At 44.3% G+C, this 11,685-nt stretch overlaps 1 protein-coding gene across 1 annotated transcript in view; it reads right to left on the reverse strand.

Moving 5' to 3' along the window:
- The window catches only part of N4BP1 (NEDD4 binding protein 1), a 59,601-nt gene extending 48,667 nt beyond the window's left edge, over positions 1 to 10,934 (reverse strand). Inside the window, exon 1 of the mRNA XM_007946928.2 lies at positions 10,737 to 10,934. Coding sequence (XP_007945119.1) covers positions 10,737 to 10,934 — 198 coding nt within the window. The remainder of the gene's footprint in view (positions 1 to 10,736) is intronic.
- Between the last annotated feature and the right edge of the window lie 751 nt (positions 10,935 to 11,685).

Genomic DNA, 11,685 nt, shown 5'->3' on the forward strand with positions numbered 1-11,685 from the left:
AAGAAGAAGATGACGACCCAGTGTGTCCTGAAAGCCTAAAATATTTATTATCTGGTCCTTTACGGACAAAGTTTGCCGACGTATGCTCTGCTTTTTGTTTGATGTACTATTTACCTCATTTAAAGCTTCTGTCTGGTATAAAAGATAACACAAAAGGTTCTGATTTCATTACCTTCCAGGACACAGATTATTTATCCTAGGTTCTTTGTTCAGTACCTCTAAATACATACACATTTCCTTGAGCCAGTTTTCCAATCTCACTGGTGCCCTCATAAATGAGTTAAATGTTGGATTTTGCTTACTGTATATATGATGTGGCAGCATTCTCTGTTGTCTATCAATATCTACTTTCTGCTTCTTTAATAACAGAATCCTGAAACTGTTCAGGGCAGGAATGCGCCTAGTTAAAATGAACAATTTTCTAGCTCCCTTTGCAATGTGTAGTGGCCATATTACACAGTTCTAGCCAACACAGGGGAGCTCTGGTGGTGAAGTGTCTAAGGCATGTGACTGCTAATCAGAAGGCTGGCAGTTCAAACCCACCAACCACTCCTCAGAAGGAAGACTGGGCAATCTACTTCCGTAGAGATACCACTTTGGAAACCCAAGGAGGGGTTGCTATGAGGTGGAACTGACTGGACAGCAATGAGTTGGTAGCTAGCTTGGAGCCAATATGGGGTAAGCAGCAGTCTACTGGGGTTTTCTGGACAAGTGCTGCTTCCTTTTTCTTCCTTCCTTCTTCAAACAGGGACCTGATGACTGGAGTACCCATACTGTAATCATGAGGGAAAGCCCAAGAAAACAGCAAACGCCTTCATCCTGACAGCTCCTAACCAGTACTCAGTACTGCTTATCTTTACACTTCTTGATAAATAAAACTAACCCCCTATCTTGTATATGCTGCTATTACTGCAGCTCTAGATATTCGACCCCTCCTTGGGTTTCTGAGGCAGTATCACTAGGGAAGTAGATTGCCCCACCTTCTTCGGAGTGGCTGGTGGGTTTGAACCGCCAGCCTTCTGGTAAGCAGTCAAGTGCCTTAGGCGCTACGCTACCAGAGCTCCCCCATAAAGACATACAGCCCTGGAAACCCTATGGGGCAACTCAACTCTGTCCTATAGGGCCATTATGAGTTAGAATCAAATCGATGGCAATGGGTTATTATATAATTATTGTATTAATCTGATTGTTTAAATACTAGGGTTAATAATAAAACACATTACAAAGAGGCTACAAATACTGATAGTACTTACTTAGATTTAAAAGTATAGGGCCATGGTTTCTAGGGACAATACAGTCAGTTGACACTTTCACTGTTTTTAGTTGCTATTCTACCTCCTAATTCAGAGAACAAGGCCTATACAGCAGCCATCCAAGACACAACTGATCTCTATTTGCCAGAAGCAACAGAAGGAGATGAAGGAATTAGAGAAAAAGCCTACAGGGCTAAGTGCATCCATGACCTATACTGTCTCCTCTATCATCAGACCAGAAAACTAGATGATGTCGGCTACCATTACCATATATTTTAATCATGGCCATAATAGGTAGCTCCTGATCAAAAGAGAGAAAAATGTGGAACAGAACTGACTGGAGGACCAATGAAACTACTGCCCTGGGAGATTATTTACATCTTGAATCAAAACTATCCCCTGAAGTCATCTTTAGACTAAACAACACTTTAGCACAGCAATTAGTAAGAGTAAAACCAAATCAAACTCATAACTATCAAGTTGATTCCGACTCATAGTGACCCCCATTGGGTTTTCAAGGCTGTAAATCCTTATGGAAGCAGACTGACCCATCTTTCTTTCGTGGAGTGGGCTGGTGGGTTCGAACCACTGACCTTCTGGTTAACAGTCAAATGCCTTAATCACTATACCACCAGAGCTCCTTATTAGTAAGGAAAGTATATCTTAAATATTATGTTATAAGATTATTCATATAAGACCAAATTGATAACCGTGAATCTATAGTACAGATTAAAACAGTATGGGTAGACATAAAGTAAAGAATATAACCAATGCCAGTGACCTGTAAGTGTGTTGTTGTTGTTGTTATGTGCCGTCGAGTCAGACCTGACTCATAGCGACCCCTCCTTGGGTTTCCGAGGCAGTATTACTACGAAGTAGATCGCCCCATCTTCCTTCCGAGGAATGGCTGGTGGGTTTGAACCGCCAGCCTTCTGGTTAGCAGTCAAATGCCTTAAGCACTATGCTACCAGAGCTGTAAGTGTAGAAATTGTTAAATGGGTACATACTTTGCTCTGTATAGTTTCACCAAAAATAAGTAAGTATTAAAAAGAAAACCATACTGTGAATTAAATGAGTTGGTTCAAGAATGGATAAAGACCCTAGACACAATACTGGTAGACGTTGTTAGGTGCTGTTGAATAGGTTCTGACTCATAGTGATCCCATATACAACAGAACAAAACACAGCCTGGTCTTGCACCATCCTCATGCTATGTTTGAGTCCATTACTGAGGGTCTTCCTCTCTTTCACTCATCAGCTATTACACCAAGTATGATAATGTTCTTCTCCAGGGACTGGTCCCTCCTGATAACATGTCCAAAATACATGAGACAAAGCCTCGCCATCCTCAGTTCTAAGCAGCATTCCGGATACGCTTTTTCCAAGATAGATTTGTTCATTCTTCTGGCAGTCCATGGAATATTCAATACTCTTTGCCAATGCTATAATTCAAAGGCATCAATTCTTAGAGCCTGGTGGAATCACTGAGGCTATGGCCCCTAGCTGCTCTTCAGACCTGGAATTGAACCCACTCCTGTGGCTTCTAGCCAAACAAAAGACAGACACATGAGCTGAACTCTCCCCATTTCTGCCCTGGATCCCTCATTTCCTTTTGTATGGATTTTCTTGCCCATCCTGCATTCTCATCTCTACTTTTGGGTAAATGTTCTCCTTTTGCTCTTACGTATAATTGATGGTTCTAAGGAAAATGTTCCTCTCTGGTGTTAATTATTTTATGGGCCCATCTATTGTTTGAAGGAGCTCTGGTTGCCAAGTGGTTAAGGCATTCAGCTGCTAACCAAAAGGTCAGCAGTTTGAACCCACCAGCTGCCCCACAAGAAAAGATGAGATTGTCTGCTTCCGTAAAGAATTATAGCCTTGGAAACCCTATGGGGCAGTTCTACTCTGTTCCAAAGAGTCGTCATGAGTTGGAATCAACCTGATGGCAGTGGGTTTTTTTTTATTTGGTATATTATTTGGTCATAAGGGGATCCCCAGGGATGGCTTCAGTTTCAGGTCAGAAGGTTGTCTTAGGGCCATAGCTTTGGGGGTTCCTCCAGTGTCTGTCAGTCCAGTAAGTATGGTCTCTTTTGTGAATTTTATTTCTTTGTCCTGTTATTTTTCTCCCACTCTTGTCTGGTATCCTTTGCTTTGATTCCAGTCAGAACAGTCAGTAGTGGCAGGCAGGCCACTGATTTCTTGACTGCTGCTTCCATAGGCAATGACTGTGATTGATCCAAGGAAAATGAAATCTTTGACAACTTCAATCTTTTCTCTGTTTAGCATGATGTTGTTTATTGGTCCAGTTGTGAGGATATTTGTTTTCTTTATGATGAAGTGTAATCCATACTGAAAACCGTAGTCTTTCCACAAGCAAGGTTGTGTCATCTGCATATCCACAGGTGGTAAATAAATCTTCCTCCAACTCTGATGCAGTGTTCTTCTTCGTACAGTCCAGCCTCTTGGATTATTTGCTCAACATACAGACTGAATAAGTGCGGTGAAAGGACAGCCTGTGACACACTCTTGCTGATTTTAAACCACGCAGTGTCCCCTTGCTCTCTTTGAATGACAGCCCTTTGGTCTATGCACAGGTTCCTCATGAGCACAATTACGTGTTCTAGAGTTCCTGTTCTTCGCAATGCTGTCCATAATTTGTTATGATCCATACAGTTTGAACACCTTTGAAGTCAATAAAACTTTCTTTCTGGTATTCTTTGCTTTCGGCCAAGATCTATCTGACATCAGCAATGATATCCCCTGTTCCACATCCTCTTCTGAATCCAGCTTGCATTTCTGGAAGTTCCCCATCTATGTACTGCTGCAACCATTTCTGAATTCTGCTCAGCAAAATTTTACTTATGTGTGATATTAATGATATTGTTTGATAATTTACATTCTGTTGGGTCACCTTTCTTTGAAATGGGCACATACATGGATCTCTTCCAGTCGGTTAGCCAGGTAGCTGTTTTGCAAATTTTTTGGCATAGATGAGCAAGCGCCTCCATCATTGTATCTGTCTGTTCAAACACCTCAATGGGTATTTCAACAATTCCTGGAGCTTTGTTTTTCACCAATTTCTTCAATGCAGTTTGGATTTCTTCCTTCAATATCATTGGTCCTGAAATGGCTGAGCATCAATCAATTCTTTTTGGTCCAGTGAGTGTGTGTATTCCTTCTATCTGCCTTTGATGCTTCCTGCCTCGTTCAATATTTTGTCCATAGAAGTTTTCAATATTGCACTTGAGGGCTGTTTTCTCCAGTTCCTTCTCTACGTGCCCTTTGAAATCTTCTGTTCAGCTGTATTATTTCACCCTTTCTTTCGTTTGCTTTAGCTACCTCAAGAGCAAGTTTCAAAATCTTTTCTGACATTCACTTTGGTCTTTTCTGTCTTTTTAATGACCTTTTGCTTTCTTTCGGTAGACAGGGAGTTTCAATCAAAAGATGCCATAATCACGGCCCACTTTCACACAGAAAGTTCAGATGTGAAATTATTCATACAGCTTTTATTCATCAACTAATGTCAGTTACTAATTCCATCTGCGCTAAAAATGACCAAACCTCTAAGCTGAAAGGAAGATCTTAAAAGAGTAGGAATTAAAAGAAATCATTCTGTTTCTGTAAACAAAAATCGTTTTCCTTATGTTTTTTCCACATGATGTAACAGACTTTTAAAATATAGTCCTTTAATTAATTACTGTAAGAATTCCCTCCCAACATTATAATTTTGTTTTGGAACTCAAGAACTTACACAATTACATCAATTTAGTAAAAAGTTAACACGGAACAAGATGCAATCCCTAATTTGATTAAAACCCTACAATACTGGCTGGGAAACAGATAGGGAAGAGGAAACTACGGTTATGAGCAATCACTTTGGGCCCTGGCATAAATAATCTAAGAATCCCTTATTTCAACATTCTGGTGTAACCCCAAAATATTAACCATAAAGAGACTGAACAAACCAGTGTTTCGTAAGATGATTTTCAAAACCAAGGCAAGTAAAAATTCACATTCTAGGAAGTACAAAAAGGCTACCCTACCCACCCCTCCTTTCTGGTGAAATTAAAACAAAAACTCTGTGTTATAAACTCAGTGTTGTATCTACAAATTATTTCCTCCATGAACAAATCTGTTCAAGAATCCATTCACGAAAGCAGGCACCAAGCTCTTCCAAAGAGAAGGAAACGGAACAATACGGGGTCAATTTAACCCTCCAAGGTCAGTGCAGTGACAGGCCACTTCTACGTGAATGTTCTTTATTTTTAATCTTCCCTTCCCTTACTCCACAAACATCTAACTAAAAACTAGAATTTGTGAAAAGGATAATCACTAGCTCCTCAGAAGACTCTTTCTTCCCATCTCTCTTTTTCTTTTCCTTGTAAATTAAAAATGGACCAAATGTTCATCTACTTTAGTTAGCATGATTTCTTGGTTCTACTGTAATTTCAATGATTTAAGATTGATTAACTAAAAATTCACTGCCATCGAGTGGAATCTGACTCATAGCGACCTCCCTTGGGTTTCCAAGGCAGTATCTCTATGGAAGGAGATTGCCCAGTCTTCCTTCTGAGGAGTGGCTGGTGGGTTTGAACCTCCAGTCTTCTGGTTAGCAGTCAAATGCCTTAGGCACTACGCCACCAGAGCTCCCTTAAGATTGATGAGTCTTCTAAATTATTCTCTTCATGATATATCCTCCAGGCTGGTGCTCTTGGTAGGTCACTGGGTATGCTTCATGGTGGCTAATCATTGCCATGAGGTAATTGGTAATGATGCTGCCTGACACAAAACATCAACTGATGGGCAGCTGTGGCTAGCAAATTCAACCAGGTAACCTAAAGATTCACAGAGAAACCGTGGAAGTAGCCATGCCAGTTTCCTCATCTTCTCTTTTGTTTGTTAACTTTCAGGACAGGCTCCCTTCTCCCCTGCTGGCTTTAACACCCAACTCCTGGTCAGATCTTGGCACTGCCCATCTCCAGATGCCTCACATTTCCAGCTCTTCATTCTTCTCACATCTCCCCACATCTCTACAATGAAACGAATCCTCCACCTTACCCAGGACTACGAGCCACCTGCCTCAGAATCTCTCCTCCTACTGGATTTTTGACCTCTGAAATTCCTCTCCTACTGTCACCTCTCTAACTCTCCAACACTTACTGAACTTGTCCTCTGTCGGCATGACTCTGAGTCTAGGAAGGAACAGGGTCTAAGGTCTCTTCCTCAAGTTTCACAATTCATTAGTCCATTCCCCCTTCACCTGCCTCCTCTCCAATCTGAGTGGGATTATCTCAGGTGATTGTTCAGAAATATTTCCTGGGTAGCATAGTGCCTAAGGCACTTGACTGCTAACCAGAAGGCTGGCAGTTCAAATCCACCAGCCACTCCTCAGAAGGAAGGTTGGGCAATCTACTTCCGTAGTGATATCGCCTTGGAGACCCAAGGAGGGGTCTCTATGAGTCGGTCCGACTCAATGGCAAACAGCAACAATATTTTTACCTTACTCAATTGCATCACCAACCCCAAGAGCAGGGGAAGTCACTACCTGCGTGAGCACTTCTCGATCAAGTGACACTATACATTCATGCTATTTAACATTCCCTGGACCTTTGCTTTTTTTTCCCAATGCACTTCTAGCAGTTCCACAGCAAGTGTACTAACTAAACCTGCCACAAGCACTATCTCCAAGTTCACATCCTCCTGCCGCAGGGATGATTTAGCATCTTTACTGAGACAGTACCATGTTGTTGTTGTTGTTGTTATGTGCCGTCGAGTCAAACCCGACTCATAGCGACCCCTCCTTGGGTTTCCGAGGCAGTATCACTACGGAAGTAGGATTGCCCAACCTTCCTTCCGAGGAGTGGCTGGTGGGTTTGAACCGCCAGCCGTCTGGTTAGCAGGCAAGTGTCTTAGCCACTATGCTACCAGAGACAGTACCATAGGCCATTTAAAGGCATCAATTGCCCTATTTTGCGAAATTTAAAAAAAAAAGTCTTTATTCATCCTTTCTTCTACTATCTATAAAACAGAGGGCACAAAAAGGCAGTCCAAAAGTTGAACCTAGCCCACTGCCATGTTTTGTTTAACATCAAGGGACTTTTTTTTTTTTTTTTTAAGACTACACAATGAAACCTTTAAAAAATTATCACTGAAAATTTTTAATCATGATAAAATTCACAACATGCATGGCTTTTAAAACATAAATCAGCTGTCAATTAAAAAAAAAACAAAAACAGATTCCACATCATGAAAGTCATACTCCCACCTTCTCTTGGATAAGAGATAAGACATCCCTGGGTCCACAATGGGTAATCGGCTACTACTAAGTACAGGCATTTGTCCTCTGAGACAGGGCATGAGTTCACCACAGTCCCTTTCTACCAGTCAGCCACTTCTCTACATAGTCACCCCATCTGGTCCCAGTGAGCATTCGAATTTGTGGCTCCTTGATCTGGAGAAGGGTCACAACTCTTCTCACTACCGAGGGCTGACATGTCCTCAACCTCACCCCTTCCACCACCGCTGGACTGGAGAATCCCATTGCCTCTGGCATCTCTGTGAATGAGCAGCATCTACTCAGTACCTCCCCTTCCTCTCTGAAATTTGACTTTTTTCTTATTCCTCAATCTCTTTTCCATACCGTGTGCCACCACTTCCTCCATCAAATTTTCCTTTGAATAAGTGTCCTCTCCCCCCCGCCCTCCATTAACTTCCCTATCATTCACTATGTGCTGGAATCAGACTTAATGGAAACTTACAACAAGGCATTATCAAGGTCTCTGGGGACACAAACAGTTTGTACTCAGTTCCGACTCATAGCGACCCTTCCTTGGGTTTCCTAGGTGGTATCACTACACAAGTAGATTGCCCAACCTTCTTTCCAAAGAGTGGCTGGTGGGTTTGAACCGCCAGCCTCTGGTTAACTGTCAAATGCCTTAGACACTACGCCACCAGAGCTCCTTACTAATCTACAGGCTGGTGATTTGAACCCACCCAGCAGTGCCACTAAAGAAAGGTCTGGCAAGCTGCTCCTGTTAAGATTACAGCTAAATACCCTATGGAACAGTTCTACTCTGTAACACACAAGGTTGTCAGGAGGCGGAATCACTCTGGGCCAAAGGGTTAGGCATTATCACTATCCCCCACCTCATCTCTCACCAGCAAAAGAAGGCTTAGCTCTTTTCAAGTATCATTTTAATAGCAGGAAAACAAAGTAAACCACAGGGGGGGACTCCAAACAGTGGAACCCACTGTTACAATTTTAAACTCTTACTCTAAATCCTCCTTTCCTCAAACCTTCTCCCCCACAGTTTAACTTTAAACAGTGTAAATGATGAAGTTTGCTTTCCTATTCTTAATTTTTAAGACCATGTTAATGTTGTCTTTTCCTCAAAAAACTATAAAACAACAGACCCAACCTAATTAACAGAACAAAAAAGCCCTCAGTGTGGCTTCAGCCCTCACCCATCAGTCTCAGGGAAAAAGTCAGAGGGTGGGGTTTAAGAGTAACAAACATCACAAAGATAAACAGGCAGGTGAGACCTACTACCAAGACAGTGCAAGACACACCTTTTCCAGTTAGCTTCTGCTAATCATGGCTGGGAGCTCTGGTAGCATAGTGGCTAAGATACTTGCCTGCTAACCAGACGGCTGGCGGTTCAAACCCACCAGCCACTCCTCGGAAGGAAGGTTGGGCAATCCTACTTCCGTAGTGATACTGCCTCGGAAACCCAAGGAGGGGTCGCTATGAGTCGGGGCCGACTCAACGGCACATAACAACAACAATAACGATCGTGGCTGAAACTGCCAGAGAACTGGAGCTAGGAAGGTCTGGTGGGAGGGGCAGGCTTTTCCCGTAGAGCAAAGGAAATGCTTTCCATGCTTGGAGTGAGCCTTGAGTAAAAGCAGAACTAGGAGCCAGCAGAACCGTTCTGACAAAGCTGAGAGCTGCTAAAACAGAAAACTGAGAAAATATGGTGGGGTTGGATTGTTAAGAGTTTTATAAGTCAGGGAAGGAGTTTAGACTGACTGAGACAGGCAAAAGGAGACTCTATTAGGTCGCCAGGCAGAAGAATGACTTTGTGCAGGAGGATCAGTCCAATGCAGGGTGGACCAGGAGGTAGAGAGGAATGGCTTGATAAGGAAGTAAGAGAGGGAAACATACAAAGAATGAGGGTCCTAACTGCAGCAAAAAAATGGACACAGAAGAGGCTTTCAGAAAAAAGTGACAGGATTTGGACAAATTTGGGGAGTGGAAGAAATTGGGTAGCTTGGGGAAAAGCAAGGAGGGAAGTGAGAATTAGTACAACTATCTAAAGTCAGACAACTGACCTAAAAATTTAAGAAAGGCAAACTTGACTCAGGATCTTCACATTTTAAGTTAAACTGTGGAGAAGAATCAAACAGCCAAGGGTCTTATCTCCCCTAAGCATGTTCAAAATACGCTTCCAGATTTTATTAGTTCATCAGATTCTTCAATGACACAGTGAAACCTTAGTAGGATGTCAACAAAATGATTCAATTTGCCCTCAGGACTCAAGACTTGAGAGGCAGGTATTCAAAACAACGAGCCACACCCCCTAGATCTGAATCCTGCCTCCAACCTCAACTAACTTGGCAAACCTGAAGGAACTTGGGTACCTGGGAGAAGGGGCATGATTTGGCCCTGGGGAGGGTGAGATAGACCAAGGTGTTGATTGTGTCTAAATCTGCGATGCTGATTTAGGTCAGTCACCTCTGAAGAGTTTCATTTTCCTCAGCTGTTCATTAAAAAACAGGGAGGAGGTTTGTAAAATCCACCTCAGGGGAGTTTTTAAGAGTTGCATTTCGATAATCCTTCTGAAAGTATTTAAGGTAACGTCTGATGTGCCGTAAGCATTCCGTAAATGCTGGCTGTACAAAATTGCAATACTAGGAATAATGTTATTTTAAACACTAATTACAGATCAGCGTCTCATCTTGACTTTCCGAGCATTTACTACTATTTTGATTTTTTCAGATTCTCAAAGGAAATAGGAGATAACTAAAAGGTTCAAAACACCTGTACTGGAGGCCTGAGAGGAGAAAAAAGGCCGAGATGGTGGGCACAGAGGTAAACGCCCCTGCCATCAGGCCCTGCGCACCATCCTGGGGGTTGCAGGGGGGATGTGAGCGACAGATAACCACCGCAACACTGGCAGAGCACTTACTCTGCCAGGCACTGTTCTCAGCGCTTTCAACAGATCACCTACTCTAATTCTCACGACAACCCTCTGAAGTAGGTGATTTCGTCATCGCCACTTCACAACTGGGGAAACTGAGGTCCTGGATTAAACCGCTAGCGCAAGGTCACATGGCTCATGAGACTGAGAACGCAGGTCCACTGGCTCTGGAGACTGCGTTCTTATCCACTGCACTTCGCTGCGTCCCCGCAGAGTGACGGGGAAGGAGGGGGTCATCCAGAGACCCCGACCGATCCGAAGCTGCGGGCGCGGCCGGACTCACCTTGGCGCTGTGCACCGCCTCCTGCGCCCCGCGAAGCTGCAACCAGATGCGCGCCGGCAGCGGTTCCTCGGTGCCGAGAGCACCAAGTACTGCCAGGCTCACACCGAACAGGCCCTCGATGCGGTCGCTGCTCTGCTCCAGCAGCGCCGCCTTCTCGGCGGGCGCCGTGAACTCATCCAGCACCGCCCGGGCCGCCATGGCGGGTGCGGCCTCCCGCGGCGGCGCCGGGGGCCGGCGACGGCGACGCCCCCTCAGCGTGCTGCCGCAGCACCAAAACCCGTCAGGTGGCGTCGGCCCTCGCTAGCCGCTTCGCTCCCGCCCGCGCCCCGCCGCTCCACCGCAGGCCCCACTACAACATCTCTCCACGGCCCCAGCAGCTAGGCAACTGCGGGCAGCGAGACCCTTCGCCGCTGTCGCGGGCCGGGCCCCGCCGCCGCGCATGCGCCCCGCCTGCCGCCGTCATCTAGGCTCGCCGCCTTCGTGAGGTGGGGGGGAGGGGGAGGGGAGGGGAGGGCGGAGGCGACGAAAAGATGTCACACACTGCCGCCATGTTAGTTGAGGGCAAAGCGATGGCTCCAGTGAGGATCCTGGACGGCCTTGTTTGATGAGTGTCTTATGCCTTTGGGTGACTGGAGAATGCGTGGATTTCTAGATTTATAGATGAAGAAATTGAGACTCAGAGCCTGGATGCCCGATGGACCCAGTGTCACCCAAAGGAGTTGACTTGATCTCAGCCTAAAACAGGGCCTTATCAATTGAGTTATCCAGTTCTTCATTAATAGGCAGATAAGACTTTTCTTCCTCCCTCTCTCCCTTCGTTTTTTCCTTCTTACCTTCCATCAAAAAATGAAGAGAGGAAACGGGAATAATCGTAGAGAATTTTAAAACAAGGAAATGATTAAGACATTTAAGACAGCGGGTTCTTCTGGAAGGGGTGCGTTATAGGAGA

The sequence above is a fragment of the Orycteropus afer genome, unplaced genomic scaffold, assembly GCF_000298275.1.
Source record: "Orycteropus afer afer isolate SDZICR_OR568_19922 unplaced genomic scaffold, OryAfe1.0 scaffold00009, whole genome shotgun sequence".
NCBI lineage: Eukaryota > Metazoa > Chordata > Mammalia > Tubulidentata > Orycteropodidae > Orycteropus > Orycteropus afer.